Genomic DNA, 23,303 nt, shown 5'->3' on the forward strand with positions numbered 1-23,303 from the left:
CAAGGGGTCCAGAAGGGGAGCTGCAGCAGGACTCAAGCAAAGCCACCCCCTACCAAGGCCATAAATCCCAGGAGTGGCTCCAGGGACAGGCAGAGTATGGGAATCACAGGATATGGCCACCAGCAGCCAGGGACAGCAGCAAGGCAAAGGCTCTGGGAGGACAGAGGTGCCACAACAACAATTATTCATCACAAAGAACTCTCATTCTTTTTTTGTTTTGTTTTATTGAGAGGTGAAGCCAATTCATCCTGACAGAGGTTCACAGCACAGCTCTGCCTGGGGGCTGCTCACAGAGACACCAAAGAGCAGCATGGTATGGGAGGAAAGCACCCTGTCTGTGCCACAAGGGGCTGGTGAGCACCAGAACAGGCTCAGCATGCCCTCCCTGTGCCACCTCAGGGCAGCTGCCACTGTGACATCCCTGTGGGCTTCCCCAGACACTCAGCACCAGCCCTGCTCTCCTGGCAGACACAAACCAACTCACTCTGAGCACTTCTGAGGATGGGTGTCAAATCAATCCCCACAGCAGAGATGCCAAGTTAAAGGAAAAAAAAAAAAAAAAAAAAAAAGAAAAGGCAAAAAATCCCAGAAGAAAGCAGGCAGACATCTGCCAAACCAGCAATTTTCAGCTGGATTTCCAGAAACACTTCAGGCTTTTAAAACCAAGAGAGGAGAAAAAACAAAACCCCTCCTCTTCCACAAGCACAGAAAGCACTTAGATGAAGTGCAAAATTCCAATTTGACTTCAAAGGCATTTCTCCTGGCCAGTTACCCCCAAATCCTGGCACAACCCTCTAGAAATCCAGTGGGCAGTGCCATTTTGCTGCCAGATGATGGCACCCAGCCAGCTGGGGTGTGAGGTGCCGTGCTGGGGGAGCCCAGGGTGTCAGAGGGATGCTGAAAACCAAATGCACCCATTTGGAAGCAGGGAGGACAAGGAGGGAAGGAGGGGAGGAAAGGGAGAATAAACTTTACATCAGTTGTAATCAGCAGGTTTTTTCTATGCACTATATATTGTTAATGTATGTTACAGTCTCCTCTGTACCAGAAAAATACCACAGCTGTTGGAGCCAGTAACACTTTTAAGAGCATTTGACTCCCAAGCCATCCAGGTGCTTTTGACAGTGTTTACCCTGGGTTGCTATAGGAACCCTAACAGTTTTCCCATCTGACTTCTCCATTAACACTGGGATTTATGTTTAATTTGTTTTCCTTTTCCTCAGCAAGAAGAGGTGAGAAGCAAGCGTTCACACAGAGACAAGAGATGTTCCTCCATGAGTGTCTCCTGGCCTCACCAAAAACACCACCCAGGACCACAGTCAGTTGTGCTGGAGGAACAGTGCAAGCAGACCCCAACCTGCAGCAGGTGAGGAGGAGCACAGCCTCACTGCACTGCTAGGAGCCACGGGGGATGGTGCTCAGGGTGGCTCTGTTATGGGCTCTCCCACGTTCCCATGCCAGTCCTGCAGGCAGCAGGACTGAGGGGCTCAGGGGCTGAGCATCCCACGCAGCTCCTGGACAGAGGTGACAGGCAGGGAGCAGGTGAAGTTGCTGCAGATGTAGGCAGTGGCTTTGCCCTCCTTCCTCTCCAGGGATGCAAGGAAAGGCAGCTGGTGGTACAGGAACCCAGTGCTGTCTCCATCTGCGACCAGCAGCACCTGCCCAGAGAAGGACTGTGAGAGCCAGAGAGCACAGCCAGCCCCAGCCAGCTGCTCCTTCCTGCCCCACTGATGTGCTGGGGGCTGGCAGTGTCCCCCCACACACTCTCCCAGAATGGGGAGGGGATGGGGAGCTGAAGGGACCCACTCCAGCCCTCCCCAGGGTCCCACAGTGGTCACATCCCTATAATGCTTCCTGCATGATGGAGATGTGGCAGCTTTGTCTCCCTTGGCACTGGGATGAAGCACAGGGATCAGCACATCCCAGCCTAGCCAGCTCCTTGGGGACCCCTGCCCAGCCCAGGAACAGCCCCAGAAAGAGCTGCAGCATTGCCCCATCCCACCTGCAGCCCAGTGCCTCCTGCCTTCCCCATGCTTTCCAGAAAAATTGCAATGAGCGCTGGGTCAGGGCCTCTCCTGGCTGACACAGCAGCATCAGCCAGAGGTGACGACTGGGCTGCCAGGATAATTAGCTTTTCTGAAAGGGAAAATGTTTGTTAAAGCCTTAGGGCTTGCAGGCTAATCAGGAGAAAGGCCAGGAGCTGGCAGTGAGCCTCATGCTGACACAGATGCAAATGGTGAGCAAAAGGCTGTCCTTTCCCAAGGCACAGAGCAAGCACCCTGCTGCTGGAGCACACAGCTCTCCCTTGCCCAGCCCTGTATAGACACACTCACATGTCCCTGCTACTCATACCACTGTCAGCAAGGGACGTTGACACCAAATGCTGCCTCTCACAGCACACACATCTCCCACCATGGCACCTCTCACCTGGCATGCAGCATCCTCTACACCAGGACCAGCACAAGATCCAGCACAGCCTCACTCCTGCCTGGCAGGGGCTGCCCACACTCCTGTGTCCCCAAAGGAGCACCACATCCCCAAGTCCCTGCCCTGGATAGTGGCTGCTGCAGTCCTGTCCTGTCCCCCTCCACCCCATATCTGCTTGACCCAGCTCTGGCTCAGCCTGTCTCCCTGACTGCCTCCTGCTCCCCCCAATCTCCTCCCCCTTCGCCTTTGTCTGGAATTAATTCCAGGAGTGATTAATTACCAATTCATGTCCAATCTGAAATTCATTATTCATTTTTCTCACAAGCTCCCCAAGGTCCTCTCACGGGGCCAGGATGAAGGCGAGCGCTCTGCAGCCCAGGAGATAATGGGATCCTTCATAATTACCCTAAAGACCATTAACAGGGCAGGGATCTATACCAGGAGCTGGGATCCAACCCTTCCTGCTCCCAGCACCAGGAACACCCACCAGCATCACCCCTACTTGCTTCCCCTGCAGTAAAGGGCTACCCCAGACCCAGGGTCCATTTAAAATCACAACCTCAATGCAATTTTATCATCAGCATCTCATTACAGCAAGGATTTCAGGGTGAGGTTTGTAAGGAATTAATTACTGGAATGACCTAATTAATTGTGTTCCTGCACACAAGCCTGGCCCCCAGCACCCTGAGGGCACAAAGGGAGTGGGGGCACAGGGGACACAGGCAAAGGCAATTCCCAAATCAGCCGTGTCCCTGGAGCAGGTGACCCAGGGCTGCTCTCCTTAGGGAGCTTCCCAAGGCTGAGCTGATGAGAGGACAGAGCAGAGGATCCTGTGCTGATGGCTCAGCCCTCCCCAGTTTATCCAGCTGGGGATACAGAGGCAAAGTGGTGCTTCAGCCTCAGCTCCCCACATACTGAGAGTGAACATGCCAGTCCCTGGCATCAGGGCCCAATGCCCAGGGATGAATCCAATCTAAACACTGAGCCCCTCACTCACAGCCCAGTCCTATTTCCCTCAGCTCCACAGCTTTTCTGAGGTCAGAGCCATCATCCCCAAGGCAGGGACACTGCCCACCAAAGCTGATGGGCACCAGCTGCTGTGCTGCTCTCCCCTGCCAGCTCCAGACAAAGCCAACAACTCCAGCCCCTCTGTGGGATGCACTGATACATCTCAAAGCCAGGATGAGGACAAGCAGAGCCAGGCAGGAACCCCAATACACTGCAACTGCTGCTGAATGGGAGAAAAGCTTTGGGAAAAGCCAGCCTCTCCCAGCTGGGGAATGGTACCTAGAACTGGAAGAGGCACTGCCTCATCCCTTCCAAGGATGAGAGTGCCTCCAGGCAGCAGGTGACCCAGACACTAACTGGGTCTGCACAGGACATGACACATGCACACTGGGAATGACATATTCACACCAGAATGAAAGGTTTCCCCTTGGGAAAGCACTGGGCTCAGGCTGAGAGCAGTGTAAACAGCCAGCAGCAATAACAACCACGGCTGCAGCCACTTCTGGGCTAGGCTGCTCGTGCTCTGTGCAGGGAGAGGGGTGAAGAGAGGTGGTCCTGCTGGTTGTGCTTAGGTATAAAAAGGACAGGATGCTTCCCAGAAGAGAGGCAGAACAGAGGAGATGGGTGCAACAGTTGCACTGGGAGAAAGGATGAAGCACCAGTAGTGCAGGCAGCAGAGACCAGGGAAGGGCTGGCAGGGGGCACCTCTACCTTGTTTGGGCTGAAGACAGAGCGGACACAGCGCAGCATCTCTTTGGTGTCTTCTCCTTGGGGGTCCCCACAGATGACAACCTGAGCAGGGTGGGTGGCAGGAGGGAGAAAACAGAGCTGTGACTGCACCCATGCCATTGCCAGCCCCACCTCCCACAGCAGGTCCTGCAGGGGACACTGAGCCCCAGCCCATACCTGTTTGAGGGTGTGGTGGAAGACAGCAGTGGCCCGGGCCATCTCTGGCAGGGTTATGGGGATCTTCTGCAGCCTCTCTGAGAAGGCAGCCAAGATCCTCCCAGCTTTCTCCACCCAGTCCATATGACCAGAGTAACAAGCTGCTCGGAGCAGGTTTGTGACAGTGACAGAGTTAGGGGTGGGCTCTGCTCCATCTTGGTCTGCAAAGGACAACATCTGCCATCAGCTCAGAGCCTCACCAGCATGTGCCATCAGCCCTGAGCTCCCACACCACAGAACACATGGTCAGGTCCCTGAGCTCACCATCCTTGAGACGCAGCAGCAGGGAGGGATCACCAGCCTCAGTGGAGAAATAAGCAAAGCCTTTAGGGTCCCAGAAGAGCTTGTCCTGCATGTGCTGGAGATGAAGGGCCCACTCCAGCCAGCCCTGCTCCAGCGAGGCTTCATACAGGTCAAAGAGTGCCTGGATGACAAAGACATAGTCCTCCAGGAAGCCCTGGATGGGCACAGCACTGCAGTGGCAGACAGGGAAGGAAAATCAGAATCTCTAAACTGAGCAGGTTGGAAATGTTCTCCAACCCAGCAAAGCCCTGCTTGCTGGTCTCTGCTACCCAAGGAGATGCCACCAAGCAAAGCAATGGCTGTGGCCATCACACAGCCCAGGGCTCTGTACAGGAGGGGAAGGCAGGGGAAGACACTTGCTAGCATGAAAGATGAGGAACAGGAAAGGTTTTGACCTCAGTTCCTCCTCACTAACTGGGGGACACTAATCCTTCCTAAACTGCACTGGAGCTCTATAGAAAACAAACAGCCTCCCTCCCTCCCAGTTCAGTCCTGCCTGGAAAAGAGGACAGGGACTGCTGGGGGTGTGGGCAGCAGGTGGCCAGTCAAGTCTTGGACTCTCTGACACTCACCTCTGCTCCACTGAGTTGTCCTTGCCCCGGTAGCAGCTCCGCAGCAGCCTCCCACTGTTGGGGTCATAAAGGTGTGTCCTCAGGAAGGCAGCTGCCTCTGCAGCCCTGCTCACATATTCCTGCTCAGCCAGGGCAGCCCCAGCCTGGGCAAAGCCTGAGATCATCAGCCCTGCAGAGGCAGAGACAGCAGGACAGGTTAAAGGGGGACACATGGAACCAGTGAGAGGGTCACTGTCAGTGCTTTGAATGGTGTTCAACGTGAAGCTCATCCTCCCTGAGCCAGCAGGGCAGGTCTCAGCTTGGTTAAAATCACTAATGAAGTCACTCACTGTCACCAAAGAGATGGGCAGAGTATTGTAAGGCCAGTAAGAGCTGAGCCCTCACTTAGGGGCAGATACAGGGCTCAAGACTTTTCTAGTTTGCAGGATAACTCCAGCCCATGCCAGCTCCAGACCCAAACACTCAGGAATTTACTGCTGGGAACAGAGCCTGCAGTTATTCCCTGAGGCAGGGCCCCCAGACAGACACAGCGCTGTGATCCCTCACCCATGCAGCAGTAGGGATTGGCTCTGTGCCCACCAAAGTCCTGAGTGCCCAACTCAGACCCTTCCCCACAGCCCAGCCAGAGGAGCTGGACTGAGCCAGGGGAAGAGTTTTGCTGCTCTCTGCTGGCAGCTGGGGAGGGAAGTATAGCCAGGACAGTATCCCAAGGCTTGCAGGTATGGGGCTGCTTCCACACAGCCCACGACCACAATCCCTGATCCCAGCCTACCCAGTGGCTCTGTGGGAGCTCTCCAGCCCCAGCAGGACCTGGGGGGGCTCCAGCCAAGGCAGGAGCTCCCAGAGTGGAGCTGCCTCTCACCATTCCACGCTGCCAGCATCTTGGTGTCCAGGTGAGGGCGTGGCCGCTGTGCCCGGGCTGAGGACAGTCTCTGCCGGCATTCCTGCAGCAGGGCACTCAGCTGGCCCCGCCCCAGCCCGAACCGGGCTGCTGTCAGCTCCAGGGAGCTGCGGGCAATCAGGACGTTCTTCCCCTTCAGCTCCTGATGGGGGTCCTGAAGGGAGAGGAAGACACGTTCTGGGAATGCCATGGGGCTTGGGACGTGTTGGACTCAGTGTTTTGGGGCCTATGGATGGATGCAGGTCCCTCCTGGCACCAGACAAGTCTTCCCTCTGCCTCACCTTCATGGGGTCCACATTGCCAGCCTCTTCCACTCCATAGTGGTGCATGAAGACATCTGCCAAGGTTGTTTCCTCTGTGGCCCCCTCGACAGGGTCAGGGAGGAGAGCCCGCAGCTCCTCAGCTGCCCACACACAGAAAGCTCCTTCTCGCTTCTCTCCAGATGTGGTGGTCGGGTAGGAATCTGCATCTTCTGCACTGTAGAAACCTCCTGCCTGGGAAAAGCACAACAGAGAGACCCTCCAGCTCCAGAACAGCACTTTCATCCAGCTCCCCATCACTGCAGGAATGGCAGCCTGGCTAATGAGCCTCAGCAGTGCTCCAGACTGAGCTCAGCTGGGAACGAAAAGAGGGAAAAACAGCCCCAAGCCACATCCCAGGGCAGGGTAAGTGGCTCCCTTTGGCCCAGCTCAGGGAAAAGCCCACCTGGTCACTCAGGTCCCGTGAGACATAGAGCAGAATGTCTCGGACAACATCAGCAAAGAATTCATCACCAGAGATCTGTGGGAGACATGGAGGGGACACCAATGTTACACTGGGGGGCAAGAGACACAGCAAGATATGGTGAGAGATTTCAATTTGAAGAGCTGGCAAAAGAGTATTTTAAAGTCCAAGGATTTTAAATGAGGGGTGGATTCAGACTAAGACCTTCAACAGAAATCTACTATCAGTGAATACTGCATATCTACAAAGGGCAAGTGGAGAGCAATGCTGGAGTTACACCAAGGTCAGAGGCAGCAGTACTGTCTGCTGACTTGCAAAGACCAGCCCAAAGGCTGTCTCCTCCCCCATTATGCTCAAAGCCCTGGGGCTGCACTGTCATGGGTTTGTGCAGCATTCTGGATAAACAACAGGAGATGAAGTGGAGAGTTGGACTGCTCTATGCCCATGGGGTGGGGAGTATCTTGGGGAACGGGCTTTGGCTCCCCAGACCAGGCCAGCCCTTGCAGCCTGCAGGAGTGGGAGCTGCACAGAGGGATGCTAGAGCTGTACCTGGAAGGCTCTGCTGTACACAGCTGCCAGCTGTCCCTGGTCATAGAGCATCTTCTCAAAGTGAGGGACGTGCCAGTGCTGGTCGGTGGAGTAGCGGTGAAACCCCTGCAGAGACCATGTGAAGACATCTCTACCCCACATCTCCAGCCCACACTTTCAGGGCATGACAGGGGCTTAACCCTAAAGATTTACTCCTACCTGGCCAATGTGGTCATGGATGCCCCCATGGGCCATCATCTTGAGGGTGTGCAGAGCCATCTGCAGTGCCCGGGCACCTTCTGGAGCTGTTTGGTGCAGGGCCCAGTACGTGAACAGGAAATTCAAATTCACTGAAACACAGAGAGAAAACAGGAGGCTGATGAGTGGGCTCTGCCCCCACGGTGCTGTCTGCCCCACAGCAGGTCTCAGCAGCAGAGACCAGACTGACCTGGGGTGGGGAACTTGGGGGATTTGGAAAAGCCACCATAGTCCTCATCATAGGATCTGGAGAGCTGCTGGAAACAGGTGTCCATCACCTCTTTGGCTGGTGGGGGTGACTCCTGGCCCTGCACACGGATCTCTGATGTGTGTTGCAATGCTACCAGAATCCTCTGGCTACTCTCCAACAGGGCATCTTTGTTCTCCTTCCACTAAGATGCAAGGGGAAAAAAGACAGCTGTTCTTGCCTTGCACCAGTCCACACCACACCTCCAGTTCTCCATCACCCTCCCCAAATCAGCTGAAACCCACTTCTAACCAAGCCAAAGCTCTGGCTTGTTCTCTGGGCTACTCTTCCTCACAACTGAATCTCCTAAACCAGTCACCCTTCAAGGCCAGAGCAATTTCCCTGTGCCCCCTTTGGCTCAGCCCAGCCTGCTACACCATTCCTGCCCCACACCTGCTCTGCGATCCGGAGCAGCACAGTCCGAAAACCAACACGATGAACTCCATCCTCAGGAGGGAAATACGTGCCCCCAGCAAAGGGCTTGAGGTCTGGGGTCAGCCAGACACTCATGGGCCAACCACCTCCACCACTGGTGGCCTGAAAGACAAAACACATGTGCACCAAGGTTATGCAAGAGGCACCTGCTCTGTGCCCCTCCAGCACACCCAAGAGCCTCTCTCAAAGACAGATGCGTGCTCCTGTCCACCCTTGTGACCCATCCACACCACCCATATACTGGTTCTGATTGCCTGAGGAACAGGAACACAAACAACACCCTGGGGGAGCCATTGAAAGCCTCCTGGGCCCTGCCTGTGCCTCCCTCACCTGCACAAAGGTCATGTACACTTTGTCCACGTCTGGCCGCTCCTCACGATCCACTTTGATGCACACGAAGTGCTCGTTCATAATCTCCCCAATCTCCTTGCTCTTGAAGGACTCCTCCTCCATGACATGGCACCAGTGGCAGGTGGAGTAGCCAACTGCAAACAAGCTCAGGGGGGTGAGGAATGGTCCTTTGCAGGGAGCAGGAAAACTAATGATGGGGAGAACACTCAGAGATGGGGACCCTTGCTATGGGCAATAGCTGCTGCCTCCTTGAACAAGAGATGAAGGAGAAAAGTTCCTGAATTCTCCAGCTCTTGCTCCTAAAAGCTGGCCAAAGACTCTGATTCTGCATGTAGCCCATTTTCAGAGACAGCTATTCCAGCACATGGTCCTCTCTTGCTTGGTGGTCATCTACACCCACATGGCTACTCACACACCAGCTCAGGATACAGCTCAGCTGATCTGATCATCTACTGACCAACACAGAGGGACACAAAATATGTCTTATTTCTGGTTACCTGACAGGAATATCAGCTTGTTCTCTGTCTTTGCTTTATCAAAGGCTTCCTGACCCCAAGGGTACCTGTGGGGGAAGACAAGAGTCCCTGAGCCCCACGGGCACAAGGGGAGGAGGAGTATGGCGGGGAGGGAAGGCTCCCCATTGCTCTTACCAATCCACAGGGTTGTGGGCATGCTGCAGGAGGTACGGGGACTTCTCCTTAATCAGGCGGTTGGTGTGACGAGGGACACCGGGGGGGCTGGGTGTCCCCACCGAGGCCATGGCTGCGATCCCCGTCAGAAACGTGTGCCTGTGACACCAAACAGGCTCAGGGGCTCCCTGCTCACCACAACAAAGCTCAGCCTCTGGACAGAGCCGTGACAGACCAGAGTATCAGCACCAGCAGCCCAGCTCCTGCTGTGCCCCAGCACAGGGTTCTGCTCCCCACGCCCATCCTCAGCCCCAGCCCGGGTAGCTCTGCTGGGGCCCAGTCCACCTCAATCCCCCCTAGGACCTTACAAACCCTTCCCACTCACTGGAGTGGGGGGTTGTTCCCCTCTCACCCCTCCCAAGGTGGGGTGAAGGCCATTCCCAGGGCTGCCCCCCACCAGCACGCTTTTGGGGCACAATTAGCAGCTGGAAATGCAGGAGCAGCATCTGCAGGACCCGACCTGCGCGTCCTCAGGGAGAACATCCCCAGAGGGATGGGTGCGGGCAGGGGGAGCACAGGCTCTTTATGGTGCGGGGAGCGAGGGGCAGGAGGGGAGCAGGGAGAGCGCTGTGCTGCTGGGCAGAGGCAGGGTTTGGTATGGGGCCGCAGGAGGGATGCAGAAGGTGGGAGAGCGGTGCAGAACGGCGGTACACAGCTCGCAAAGTCGTGCAGGGGCTGCGGTAGTGCGAGGACGATTTAGGGAGGATACAGGGGGAAGCAGAGAGATATGAGAGGATGTCGGGGAAGGCAGAAGTGTACCGGCGCGGAAAGGCTATAGGAGGGACTCAGGAAGGTGCAGGGAGTATCCAGAGATGCAGGAAGTGTACAGGGCGTAGCAGGAGAATTCAGGGACGCTGACGCTGTAGCGAGGACGCGGGGAGGATTGGCGGAGCGGTGGGGACGCGGTGAGGGCGCAGCGGGGCTGGCGGCAGCCACCTCACCCCGGGCCGGGCCCGACCCCCGGTCCCTCCGGTACCTGCGGGCGCAGCGCAGCGGCGCCAACATGGCGGCGGCTCCCGGGCCCGCCCCCGAGCTGCCGTGCGCCAATCACCGGCCCCGCTCCAGCCCCGCCCCCGAGACTCCGCCCCAGTCCATGTTCCGCCCCCCGAGCTGCCGTGCGCCAATCACAGGCCCCGCTGCAGCCCCGGCCCTGAGACCCCGCCCCTTCTGGTCTCGGTCCCGCCCCCTGAGCCGCCGTGCGCCAATCACCGGCCCCGCTGCAGCCCTGGCCCCGCCCCATTGAGACCCCGCCCCTCCCGGTACCGCCCGGCTGCCGCGCACCGGTGGCTCAGCGCAGTTTATTGTCGCACGGGGCACTCACAGGCGTACACCGGCTCGCTCGGCGCAGTTTATTGTCACAAGGGCACCCGCAGCCGCCGTCGCAGCGCCCGAGCACCTCCGCCCCGACCCCTGGAGCGGCGGGCGGGGGGCAGTGGCGGCGGGACGGGGACGAGCCCCGCGGGGTGGGAGGAGCCGCGGATTCCAGCCTTGTCCCAGCGGATTCCAGCCCCGTCCCCGCGGATTCTAGCCCCGTTCCCCCGCTGGCCCCGATCGCCGGGGTTCTGCGGCAAAGCCCCGCGGGTCCATCCCGCAGCCGAGCCCCCGCTCCGCAGCCCTTGGTGAGGCTCCGCCACGGCCCCTGGCAGGGGAAGGGGGGTCCCTCCTGCCCGGGGCTCACGCCGGCTGCTCCCCAGGCATCCCCCGTGCCCCCAGCCCAGCCCTGGCAGGGGAAGGGGTCCCCTGTGGCCCATCGAGCGCGGGGCTCATGCTGGCTGTCCCCCACGGCGGGCACGGGGAGGGGGCTGCGGGGGGACACCCTCCAGTGCAGCTTAGCAAACCCCCAAGTCTCGGTGGAAGGAAAGATCGGGGCGGATCGAAACAGCTGGGGAGGGGGTGCGAGTCCACATGTCCAGAGCGTTCAGAGGAAGGGGTTGAGCCCCCCGGGCGCGGACGGCGGGGCCGGGGGGCCGCTCAGCGGCAGTAAAGGCTGCGGCAAGGAGCCGGGGAGTTCGGGGAAGGTGCCAGCCTGCGGAAAGGCACTGGCGGAGGCGGGCAGGGCAGCGGTGGCGGCGGGGACGCTGCTGAGCGGCAGCGGCAGGGATGCGCTGTAGGTCATGGAGTTGGCGGGGTGGCCGGCGGGCAGCCCGGGCACCGGCGAGCTGGTCCGCATCTGGTTCAGCGTCGGCTTGGGCTGCTCGGAGAGGCTGAAGGGGTTGGTGGGGGACGGCGTGCTCAGACCTGGCAAGGAGCGGCAGATGGGACACGTCAGGGCAGCCAGGCCACCCCCAGCCCTTCTCCTCCTCCTCTTCTTCCTCCCCTGCCCACCATCCGCCCAGCACCCTGCGGCACCTACCCGAGAGAAAGGGGTTGCGGGTCTTGGAAGCCGGAGTAGGTGCGACCAGGGAGTCCAGGTTGACCAGGGAGGAGGCGGCAGGGCCAAGGAAAGCCTCGGGGGTTTTACAGTCCTTGCGCTCCTTGCCGGATTCAGGCAGGGAGTCAGCCAGGTTGGCAAGGTCAAAGCTCTTTGCCCCATCCTGCCTGGAGCTGGGGAACAGGTCTCCAAAGGGGTCGGGCTCTGGGATGGACAGAGGGGAGATGAGACACGTGAGCCAGCTGGGAGACACCAAGGGTGACAGCATCCTCCCTTGTCACCGCACAGGGTGGCTGACAACACATCTCACCCCCGGTCACTGCAGTGGGGCTGCCCCAGTATCCCCCAAGCCACCACGGGAAACAGCAGGGCTGGGGACATGAGTACACACTCAGAGACTGGGGCTGCTCCCTCAGCCCATAACAAGCTTTGGCCACGCCAGCAAGCAGCTGCACACGCCCTGGCCAGCCCTAGAAGTGCCTCCCTGCCACCGGCAGGGACAGTCACCGTCCCCAGTGCCCACGCCCGGCTCTTACCCACGGGGCTGCTGCACTGGGCCGAGGAGGGCGGCTGGGAGGGCTCCTGCTCCGGCGGCTCGGGCGGCTTTGCAAATGGGTCAAAAGCGTTCCCCCCTGGAGCTGGGGGCAAGAGGGGACACTCAAGGAGGGGAGCAAGCAGGGAGATGGGAGGCAGGAGGTGGAAGGGCAGGAGAGAGGTAAGGGTGGCTGCCTGCAAGAAGACAGAGAAGAGGGGGTGCAGTGCGGGACATGGGGGTGGGGGTCAGGAATGGGCACTGGGCAAGGCTTAGGTGAGACAGATCGTGGGATCATTGCAGACCAAGACACCCCGACTGCTCACAGCCATCAATTACCCTGTACCAAGCAAGTCCCTTCCCCAGCCCCAGCAGGGACAGGTGGAGGGAACAGGTCTGCAGGAATGCTTTAGCAACCAGCACTGGCCCCCAGACCAGGTTCTGCAACCCTCACTAGGGACGAAAACTGGGGGCAACCCATGCAGGACCTGCACAGGGCTAGAGGAAATAGTAAGGAGGAACTGAGAGTGACCCTAAGGTTTGAAACACAGGGTGCTCCTACAACTGTTTCCCCATCTGCAGTGTGGGCACCTGTGACCAGCAACGGTCCTGTCTGGTCCTGGCAGGGTGTACAGGGGTCATTTGGGTTGAGCAAATAGGTATTACTAATGGGACACAGCATCACCCCACTGCTGGAGGGGTGTGGGACTGCCATTTGCTCCTATGGGGTGGCTCTATTAACTGCTGTGGTAATTAAAGCAGCCTATTCTGTACAAAAATAAAGCCTGAAAATTCCTTGAAGTCTTCTGGATGCTGAGGGGTGAGTAGAGATCCAGCTGAGGGTCAGCAAGATGAGGAGGGGGTGTTTGAGGAGCTGGTTGAAGGAGGAAGCGGGGAGAAACCAGAGATGCCCACTTGCAGGAGGGTAGTGATGGTCAAGGCTGTCCTCAATCCTCAACAGAGCCAAAAGGTCCATTGAGCCTCTTACCAGGGGCTGGAGGCTGCTCAGGCACAGCAGCCCAAGGGTCAGGAGCTGGTGTAGAACTGGAGCCCTGGGGGGTTGAAGGGGCTGCTGTTCCCCAGGGGTCTGCAGGAGGGAAGCCAGAAGACATGGGCGCCTTCCCCCAGGGGTCAGAGGCCGCAGCGGTGCTGGGGGGAAAGTCCCAGGGCCCAGCAGAGGTTTGCTGGGATGAGGCGCTGGCCTGGGAGAGGGGCTCCCCACCAGGGTCTGGGACTGGCACCCAGGGATCCGCTGCACCGCTCCAGGCAGAGGCCACCGGCTCTTTGGGTTTCATATCTGGAAAAAAAGGGAAACTGTGGGAGAGGAGAACAATGCAGAGCACAGAGGAATGCTGAGTGGTGGGGATGTGGCAAGGGGACCATGGCTTCCAGCAGTTCCACCTGGAAGTGTAGCAGAGTAGGCACCACAGGGAGAAGAAGGCAGAGCTGAGTTGCTCTGAGTTGCTGAGCTCCTGAGGACTGGGGAGGAACAGGGGCAAGGGACAACTTTGTGCCACTGTCCCAAATTTTGTCAGCCTGCAAGCTGTCCTCACCTGGCATATCCCACGGGTCAGCAGACGTGTGGCTGGAGGGGGCTGGCGCCGGCCCGAATATATCTGCCAGCTCCAGAATAGAGGACTGCAGACAGAAAGGGAATAAAGAGCTGAGAGGAACCTGGGGCAGACCTGCAGGACCACCCCAGTGTGGCCACCCAGCCTCCAGTGCTGTACCTGGCTTTTCTTCATCTTATCTTCTTCCTGCTCTTCGTGCCTGCCTGGGGCAGTCTCCTCCGCGGGTCTCTGCTGCAGGGAGTTCTCCCCTTGCCAAGTCCTCACTTCCTGTGGGGACAAGAGACGGGGCCTGTGAGCTCAGCAACCCTGCAGCCAGCACCTTCTCTAGGAGACACACCCAACACAGGAGCTGCCACCCGAAAAAGACCCAGCATCTGAGCAGACAGCTCCTCCAGGGCCGAGCGCCCTGGGAGAGCACTGAGCAGAGCCCAGCAGCGAAAGCGAAGCGGGCACCGGAGCGAGGTGATGCTCTGGGCTCCGGTGCCCCAGAGAGAAGGCCAAGTGCAAGGAGAGCGGAGCCAGGGCTGCAGGACACAGGTACCTTCTGGTGCTCCTCTCTGCTCAGCGCGAGCGCGAGCTGCAATTGCCTTTCTTCGTCTGTGCTGGAAAGTGGAGGAAGTGGCTTCTGGCAACAGAGGAAATTGCGTGACATTTCAGCTTGCCCTCAGCTCGCAGGACTGTGTGGAGGTTGTCCCACTCTTTGCCATTCCTGTGGCCCCTTGCCTGCCTGTACAGCATCTGTGCCCATCCAGCTGGCCCTGCTGCAGGCCCCCAGCCCAGTGTCCCTGTGCTCTCTAACCAGCTCCTGCTCTAATAGCCCTGCAGCCCCTGCCCAGCTCCTTCCCCAATCCCATCACCTGCTACTGGATTAAGGCTGGTATGACCCTAAATTAGGCAGTCAGCATCTCCCCTGGGAGGTTTCTGGGGACCCTGATGCAGTCAGTGAAGGAGAGGGGATGAGCAAGGCATCCCCTTGCCCTGGCAGCCTGCTGGGGAAGAGGGTTGGTGACACTGACTGGGATTCCTGCCAGCCCCACACCTAGACCTGAGTAGACTTCGGGGAGAGGCTCTCCCTGCACCGCCATGGTGGCCCTGATCACTACCCCATGACACTTTTCCAGCAGTGTGGGGACTCTCAGGGGCTGGAATTGGGTACCCTGGTGGGGATGTGCGTGTCTCGACACCCGTACATGTGTCTGCATGCATGTGCAGCCCAGATGGACTCCAACAAACAGGCAACACTTCCCAGAGAGTGTTTCTACAGTGCTCATTGGAGCAGCATGAGGAGGCTATAAATACTTCAATTCCAGGATAAAAATATACACCCTGCTCTGCCTCCAGAAGAGCCTCCATTGGGCAGGGAAGACTGGCAGCAACAAGCACCATCTCCAGAGCACATCCCCTGCCTGGCAGGACTGAGCTCATGGTGCTGGGTGCTAGCTCCAGGGGATGCCCACTGGTCCAGCCATGCAGCTCCTCAGTCCCCATGTCCCTCTGACTTTGTGTACTGGCTGTACAGGCTCATGCATGCCATGCCAGCTGGTTGCCAGTGAGCAAATAATCCATCCTTGGTGGAAAAGGGGCCAGCAGATAGGAGAGGGGACAGCCTGAGGTGGCTTCACACTGGACAGAACAGCTCACTTGCTTAATTCCTCCTGGGGTTGTTTCCCAGTGCTCCTTCTAGCCCAGTTTGAAAGGACCAGACTGTGGGAGGGAGCACCTGCATGCAATGAGCCCCCAACCCCAGGGGTCCTGCTGGCCCTGCATCCACACAAACCACTGGGCAAGGCTTTGCCTCCTAAAACTCTGTGGGTAGGCAAGAGAAATGGGGGAGCTTAGACCAAAAGTCCTCAGCAGAAGAGGGCAGCCAGGTTGGGAGGTGAGGGCTGGGGTAAATCCAGAAGACCCCCCCCCCACCCCAAGTTCACCCTGGGGTCTGGGAGGCTGGACAGATGCCAGCCTGGTGCTGTCCTTTCTAATATGAGAACAGGGAGCAGGGCAGCCCACGCCTCTATCTGCCCACTGGTGATTTTGGATGCCAGACACAATGCGAGCAGCCTGGTGCAGTTGTAGGAACATGCACCAGCCTCAGGCAGCCCCCAGAATCCTGTCTCTTCCCAGGGAACTGACCCACTGCATTCACAGATAAGGCAAAGTACAGGGAGATGCCTCAGGCCCCAGGACAGGCAGGGTCACTGTACCTTCTCTGCCTCCTCCCGACTCATGGCCAGTGCCAGCTGCAGCTGCAGCTCCTCCTCTCCTGTCGTCTGGGGCCGCGCCTGCTCCAGGTCAGAGGTGAACCGTGGGGATGAGGATGATGCTGGGAGATAAAAGAGGAAAAAGAGAAGGAGTGGCATCAGGACTGGGGCTTTTTGGGGAGCACATCAGCAGGCCTCCATCCCAATGCCCAGAGTTCCCAGGAGATGTAGCCACACATTAGAGCTCCATGAGTACAAGGCTGCAGGCACCACCAGCTGCTGGGATCCACCACCGGCCCAGCCAAATCTCTGCCCTGTGGCGCAGGATGGGCTTCACCACCACCATCCCAAAAGAGGCAGAAGAACGATGGGCACCAAAAAGCATAAACCAAGCACCTGCTTCCCCCGAGCGAGCCCGAGCGAGCCGCCAGCAACACTCACAGTTGAAGGAGGAGGGCGAGCCCCGAGCCCGGCTGTAATCCTCGCCGTAGGGCGATGCCCGGCGCCCGTAGCTGGCCTGGTGGCTGCCGCTGCCCATGCCCTCCAGGGCCATGCGCTCCTTGGTCTGCAGCGCGTGCGCCCGCTCCTGCTTCAGCCGCTCCTCGTCCTTCAGCAGCGCCATCACCTGCTTCACCTTCTCCCGGATGTTGATGCCCTGGTCCTTGCCGTCACGGTCCACGTACTGGAAGTCCTTCAGCGTCTGGATGGTGTAGAGGTTCTCGCGGCACTGGTGGGTCACCTTCTCGGAGCCGGTTTTGATGAGGTAGTCCAGGAGGGTGAGCGCTTTGTAGACGTGGCGCCAGTTCTTGCCGCTGTCGTTCAGCCGCCGCCAGATCATGCCCATGACCTCGGCGAAAGCCACCGTGTTGAAGGTGAGGTCGGCGATCTCTGACATCAGGGAGCTGGGAGGGCCCCAGGGATCATTGGAGGTGGCTTCCCGCACCTTGATCTCCGCCTCCGAGTAGTTGTGCACGATGTTCTTCACCTGCCGCCGCAGCGCCGAGGTCGTCATGGCTGTGTGGTGCTGGAGACCTGCCGGTGGCAGGCAGGAACGGTGGAGAAACGAGGGAGCGCGGCCTCACCGGCACCTGCAGCAGGGAACAGGGACACAGAGAGCTCAGCATCACCCCAACCACCAAGCCCCGTCCCCAGAGCCCTCAGCTGGCACCAGGACATTTCTCTAGCTGGATGTGACCATCACAGGGCCATCAGGTGCACCCTGGCACGCTGCCACAGCTCACCAGCTTGGACACACAGGACGCTCAAGGGGAATCATGGCAAGTGATACCCAGCATTGCAGAGCTACCACAGGTTTTGACTCTGGATTCAGCAACATTTGGAGATTGTATCCTGCACTTCTGCTTCTAAAAGTAACCATCTGAAAATGGCAGCTCCCTCCTCCAGATCCTGTCTGCTTCAGCTCCACTGTCCTGGCAAAGCTGATTTCAGACCCTCCCAGCCCCTGTGCAGCCAGGAGTTCCCCTGTACCCCAGATGCACTTCCTGCAGCTGCACGCAGCCCTGCTTGTCCCAGTTGTCAGCCCAAGGCTCTCAGTGCTGTCAAGGCTGCATCGTGCAACCCCAAAACCTCATCATGAGTCAGAGCCTATCACGACTCACTAGTGCTGGCAGCTGCTCAGGCAGGTTTTCCCAGCAAATTTGGTAATTTTGCTCCCGCGAGAGGCCGGCAAATTCAGGGTGCTAACAGCCAGGGCCAGGCCAGCCAGCAGGATGGACAATGCAATGGCCCTCTCACCAAAACCCCGAGCTGTCTGAGCCTCCTCTGGGCCTAGACACAGGGGCTGCAGGGGTTGGCATGGCCAGGAGCTGTCCTGGTACCTCCCCACAGGCAATGCCTGTCCTTGGGATGCGCTGCACTGACACAGATGCAGTGACGTGGGGCAGTCTGGACCTGACTTCATGTGAGCCCATCACAGCCCTGTGCCCCGCTCCATGCTGGTGCTGAATCCTCACCTTCTCCCTGCACGGTGAGAAGACAATGTTCAGCCTCATTTTGTCAGAGGGCCAAGCTGAGGCTGCCTGGAGCTGCCTTGCCCTCGGCAGGGCTGCAGTGCAGGACTGGGGAGTGAGCTGCTCCCAGAGCCCTCGCTGCAGCCGTGACAAAACTCACTGGCAATTTCTCCCCCAGCCAAGATAACACGTGTGAGCAGAGCAGTATCTCCCCCACACAGCAGCCTGCAGGCAGCGGTTATCGGCATCCATCCCATCACCCTGCTCGGGCGCCGGTGCCTCCCTGGACTGCAGCTCCAAACCACATCCAGCCCTCTCCCAGCTCAGGACACCTCTCCATCCCAGCAGAGCCGGGCCAGGGTCGTGCTGATGTGCCCACAAGCCGTGCAGGCACCCACCACGCTCCCAGCCAACCTGTGTGACCAGTCCAGCACCTCCTGCTCCCGTGGGCCAGCAGCCAGGCGCCCCAGAGCCCCGCCAGCAACATCTCCCGTGAGTCACAGGAGCCTGGCACCGCGGGCGGACCGAGTTTCTCCCGAGACGCTTCCCTGCACCGATTCCTTTCGCAATGCAGCCTTTGGATCCGCCGGGACAGCCCACGGTGCCTGCCTGGCACGGAAATGCCTCCAGGACAAGGGCAGCAGCACAGCAAAGTCCTCCAGGACTCGGCCCCACGCTCTGCTTCCCACCAACACCCAGGTGGAGATAAAGTCGTGTTCCCCAAAGGTGCCACCAGCCTGGAAAGCACCAGCAAGCACGCTGGCAATGCGAGGAGGAGGAGGCAGGATGGTTCCTTCTGCCTCCAACAGGTTTCCTAGCTGGACAAACCCCAGGTCCAGTGACAGGCTCCCGGCATTGCTCATCCTGGCCAGAAACCTGACCCCAGCTGGACTTTGCCCGCCATGAGACGGCCCTGGAAGTCTGAATGGAAAGAGATGGGAAGCATGGGCTGGGGAAGGGATGAGAGGAACGTAATCAGGGCTGGAGCTGCCAGCGGGGTTAAGAGCTGCGGGTTTATCAAACACAATATCATCCCCCCCCCCCGCCCGGAATATAAAGGGACTGAAACAGAAGCCGTGTGGGAGATAAGGCGGCAGCACCCAGCAGCTCATATGGAATTACTGCAGTGACCTTGACCAAAGGGTGGCCAGGTGGGAGAAGGACACGGCTGCGGGACGCGGTCCCCATCGCCCGGGCCAGCGCGGGGGCTGCGGGGGCGGCGGGGGGCGAGCAGGAGCGGCTGGGGGGGCAGCGGGAGGGATGGGGGGGCTGCAGGGCGGGGGGGCAGAAGGGTCAGGGGAGGGGAGGGGGGCCGGGAGGGGGATTACAGCTCCATCCTTAATCAGGTGCAACGCTGAGAGCAGCGGCGGCCGCCATGGGGGGAGCAGCAGGGAGCGGCCCCGCAGCGCTCCCGCACCGCAGCCGCCGCGGGGCCCGAGCCCGGCCCGGGACCGGCGCGGGGCCCGGCATCCCCCGATGCTCCAGAACCTTCCTCCTCCTCGTCCTGGTCCCGTCCTCCCCCCAGCGCAGCGCGGTGCCGGGCGCGCAGCCCCGCTTACCTGCGCGGTGCCGCCGGTGAGCGCGGGCTGGAGGCGGCCGCCGCCGCTCCTGCTGCCGCCGAGTTGCCGGGCTGGCTGGGCAGGTCCTGGCGGCAGGTCCCGGCTTAACCCCTTCGGGGCCGCCCGGGCTCGGGCAGAGGCGCTGGGCCCCGCCGGCTCGGTGCGGCGCGGTGCGGTGCCGGCCGCGGGGGATGCGGCGCCGAGCCCCTGCCCCGCCGCATGCGGGAGGCGGGGATGCTGTAAATGCTCAGTCACTGCCCCTTCTCTGGCAGCCAGCCAGGCGCTGCTCGCTGCTGCCTGCGTGCCTCTATTCCTTCGCTTTTTTTTTTTCCCCCCCCCCCCCCCTTCTCCTCCCCCCCCATTATTTTTAGATAGAAATCCACGTTCCTGCGCGCGGAAAAAGCTCCGGGGGATGTCGACCCTGCCCACCACGCAGGTCCCTCTCTGCTACCCCAGGCCACGCTAGCAATTTGGGTTCTTTAATTTTTTTTCCTTTTTTTTTTTTTTTTTTTTTTTTTTTTTTTTTTTTTTTTCCCTAGTATCTTAATTTGGAGCGGGTTCTTCCCCTGCTCTGAACAGCTCCCTGGAGCCTGGCTGGGGGGAGAGAGGGAGGCATCAGATGACATGACAAAATAAGTCATGTCTCTCAATCATTTCAATGCCACCCCCTCTCTCCCGGCCTCTGCCTTCCATTTTAATCACTGACAGCCCTTCAAGTATTATGGATATATATAATCTTTTTAATATCACTGACATTTTTCACGATGGAAAAGCATCTCAGGGGTGCTGAGACATTCTGGGGTGGGAGGGGGGTCGTCCCTTCCTGTGGCTGCTCCCGCCAGCCACACGAAGTGCAGAGCTGCGATCCATCCTGCCCCAGGGTCCTGTCCTGCCCCAGGTCTCGGGGAGGCCGTGTGCCCCCGGGGGCTCTGCAGATCTCTGACATTCCCAACGGGCTCCGGCCGTGCAGGCTGAATAAGCATCCAGTCCCAGCCGCAGTGTGGGAATAGAGCACATCCAGCATCCAAATCCTCTGCAGGTCAGCCCAGAGAACATCCCAGCCTGGGAAGGGGCAGGCATTCTTCATGGCAGCCCAAGCTCCGAGCCCTCCTCAGCCTCCATTCCCAATGCTCCTGCTTCACTGTGTCAGATGGTGAGGCAGACAGCTTGCCTTTCTTCAGGCAGTGATTTTTTATAAGCAAAGTGAACCTCTTCTGGGGAAAATAGCCCAAGAGGTGTTTTTGGAGCTGTATACAAATGTGGGGCTTCTTTGCTGGGGGGCCCAAAACTCCACTGTGGGTATAGGACCCAGCAAAGCACTGCCTGCCCTCAGCAGAGCCTGGCTGTCACCCAGACCCCCTGTGCCATTGAAAAACCCCTGGAAATGCACTGTCACCTTCTGCTTTCAGCATTTTCCTGCAATTCCCCCTCTTCCCATCCTCTCTGGTGTCTTCAGGCCCCACTCACGTGATGGGTTTGGAATGCAACTCCCAAGGCCAGGAAGGTCGCTCACCTTGGTTATTTAGCAAACACAACACAAATTATTAACACTAATACAAATAATGCCCACATCTGGGAGAGGAGAAGGAATAATTTCCTTGCCTGGCTGCAAGGACTCAGCCTACAGGGCCCTGCAGAGTGCAGGGCTGACAGCCCTGAGGGTCTCTGTGCCAAAGATAGAGCCCACATCTCACACTGGGCCTGTAAATAAGAGGTTTATGTTTCTAAAGCTGCTCTGTGGAAGCCACCTCTAATTCCACTGCAGTTCCTGTCCTGTTACTTCTACAAATCAATGCAAAAGAGGGAAAAAAAAAAAAAAAAAAAAAGAAGAAGCTAGCTTACAAAAAGCTGCAGCAGCCAGCAGAGTATCATAATTTTTGGATTTTTGGCCCAGCCTATCACATCCCTTCCTGCATTCTGCTTGTACCTTGTCCCCTGAGGACACTCATCCAAGGCTCTAAGAGGCACTGGCAATATTTATGACAAAAAATTATGATAAGAAATGAGACTATTCACAGGTTTGTTCTCCTTTGCAGAACTCCTATGCCACCCACCTGCCCTCTGGCACCAGACTCCTCCCTTGGAAGGGAAGATGCCAGCACAGGACATTCTTCCATTGTACGTGACTGATGCAAAACTTTCATCTACTCAGTGTTGTATTAACAGATTTTCCAGTGGGCAGATGAACACATGGAGCCTGGTTTCCATAGGCTGGACTGAAGATATGGATCCATGGAGACATGGATGGGCTTTGCCATCCTTTAAGGTAAAGCTACCAAAGGAAAGCATTCCTGCCTCTCAGACAATCACGTTTCCTCTGGAACCTGCAGACGCCCTCTCTCCTAGAAACAAACAGATGGCGTGAGCAGTTTGAGTTGGGCAGATTCACAAAGCTGATAATCATCTCCAGGGAGGCAGGAGCTATTGTCAGAGCCTGTAAGACATACCCCAACTTCAGGCCTTTTTCCTCCTAATTCTCAAAATGTTGCTGAAATTCTCATGCCAGGAATGCTGAGCAGAGACATTTCCTTTGTGGGTCTGTGCCCACTAAGCCAGAGGAGGCTCCTGCTGCTATAGAAGCCAAAATGCTTCCCCACACCCACGAAGAGAAAACAGCTCAAAAGATGAGAAGCCTCACCTGGCCAGTGAAAAAAACAAGCTGTGCTTTGCCATGGTCCTGCTGGGAGCCAAGGGGAGGAAGAGATCCTTTCCCCAATGAAAATGAGAAAGCAGAAGACACCAATTCAGCAGAAGGAGCAGTCATTTCACACTAGATGTGCTGTGTGCCAGCCCAGGGACAGGGACACGTGCCCAAGGGACACACCTGGAGCCACTGAACTCGTGGCTGAGCAATGCTCAGCATGGATAGGCATCTGCTGCCTCAGAGCTCCAGTGGGATCACCATCCCCAATTAATGAGCTACACTGATGTCATTGCTCTGCTGGGCCAAAGCCTTCCTGGGGAATGCTGTCCAGCTGCTTTAGCAGGAAGGTGGCACTTAGTGACACCAGGCCAAGGCAGACTCCACACAGAGCTCACTCTGCCTCAGGAACCTGCTCCAAGTGAAGCCCAGTGTGCCACACTCAGGCCTGGGATGCCTCCACAAAAAGCCTCCTTCCAGCAGTGATGCACTCAGATGGAAAATGGTGATGAGCCCAGACACTCAGGCAGATGGACAGACAGGACAGGTGCTCTAACACGAGGCCTTACCATGGCTCACAACTTTTATAGCACAAATTGCACTAATTTAAGAGTGATTATCAGTGGAAGAAAGAATCTAAAACCTGGCTCAGAATGGGGCATGGGTACTTGGAGCTCAATGGAAAGAGAAGGCAAGATCAGCACAAGAAGGAAAGCTGTGAGTGCAAAACCAGGCAGGATGGCACACCCCTTGGGACAGTGCTTCTACTGGGATCCAGAATGCCTCAGAGAAGCCTCCTGTCAGCAATTCCCAAGGGCAGACTGGACAAGCAGCCAAAAACATGATAAAAACCAGGATGGATTTGTCTACTCTCCTGGTACCAGTATTCCTGAGTACATCACCCTGCTCACTCATCTGCTACCCAAGTACAATCAAGACACAAAGAACATTCCTCATATTAACTTTTAAACTCTCCCCCTAGCAGAAATACCAGTATTTTCCAGTCTTAACATTTTCTGAAGTTGTGATACTTCTTGCCTTGTCTCTTCTTGGCAAGCATCATCTGTAAAAGTA

At 58.0% G+C, this 23,303-nt stretch overlaps 2 protein-coding genes and 1 long non-coding RNA gene across 9 annotated transcripts; 1 reads left to right on the forward strand and 2 right to left on the reverse strand.

The window, feature by feature from the left end:
- Positions 1 to 201: 201 nt before the first annotated feature.
- Positions 202 to 10,446, reverse strand: SPATA20 (spermatogenesis associated 20). Of its 5 annotated transcripts, none has more exons than XM_056505578.1 (16): positions 10,364 to 10,446; positions 9,349 to 9,486; positions 9,196 to 9,260; positions 8,678 to 8,832; positions 8,306 to 8,449; positions 7,856 to 8,057; positions 7,627 to 7,757; positions 7,429 to 7,533; positions 6,862 to 6,936; positions 6,438 to 6,650; positions 6,118 to 6,310; positions 5,256 to 5,424; positions 4,645 to 4,853; positions 4,342 to 4,541; positions 4,147 to 4,227; positions 202 to 1,658 (listed from the first exon to the last, which is right to left on the reverse strand). In XM_056505578.1, exons 1-16 carry the CDS (start codon positions 10,390 to 10,392, stop codon positions 1,488 to 1,490), a joined length of 2,280 nt encoding a protein of 759 aa, XP_056361553.1. In that variant the 5' UTR covers positions 10,393 to 10,446; the 3' UTR covers positions 202 to 1,487. The 5 variants fall into 5 exon arrangements, with proteins under 5 accessions (XP_056361553.1, XP_056361557.1, XP_056361554.1 ...); XM_056505582.1 differs by having other exon boundaries at positions 9,349 to 9,541; positions 10,364 to 10,440; XM_056505579.1 differs by having other exon boundaries at positions 9,349 to 9,515; positions 10,364 to 10,430.
- A 276-nt stretch (positions 10,447 to 10,722) lies between these two features.
- Positions 10,723 to 19,832, reverse strand: EPN3 (epsin 3). 3 transcript variants are annotated; one of them, XM_056505585.1, is made up of 10 exons: positions 19,589 to 19,832; positions 16,501 to 17,147; positions 16,063 to 16,181; positions 14,403 to 14,486; positions 14,021 to 14,128; positions 13,844 to 13,928; positions 13,279 to 13,587; positions 12,295 to 12,396; positions 11,741 to 11,962; positions 10,723 to 11,625 (listed from the first exon to the last, which is right to left on the reverse strand). In XM_056505585.1, the coding sequence occupies exons 2-10, from the start codon at positions 17,069 to 17,071 to the stop codon at positions 11,306 to 11,308; spliced, it is 1,920 nt and encodes a 639-aa protein (XP_056361560.1). In that variant the 5' UTR covers positions 17,072 to 17,147; positions 19,589 to 19,832; the 3' UTR covers positions 10,723 to 11,305. The 3 variants fall into 3 exon arrangements, with proteins under 3 accessions (XP_056361560.1, XP_056361558.1, XP_056361561.1); XM_056505583.1 differs by lacking the exon at positions 19,589 to 19,832 and adding an exon at positions 18,464 to 18,902; XM_056505586.1 differs by lacking the exon at positions 12,295 to 12,396 and having other exon boundaries at positions 19,589 to 19,831.
- LOC130260336 (uncharacterized) lies at positions 18,959 to 23,101 on the forward strand. The gene is made up of 2 exons (XR_008841767.1): positions 18,959 to 19,180; positions 21,625 to 23,101. It is a non-coding gene; the product is annotated as an uncharacterized LOC130260336 (long non-coding RNA).
- The last annotated feature ends 202 nt before the right edge of the window (positions 23,102 to 23,303 follow it).

The sequence above is a fragment of the Oenanthe melanoleuca genome, chromosome 18 (assembly GCF_029582105.1).
Source record: "Oenanthe melanoleuca isolate GR-GAL-2019-014 chromosome 18, OMel1.0, whole genome shotgun sequence".
Taxonomy (NCBI): Eukaryota; Metazoa; Chordata; class Aves; order Passeriformes; family Muscicapidae; genus Oenanthe; species Oenanthe melanoleuca.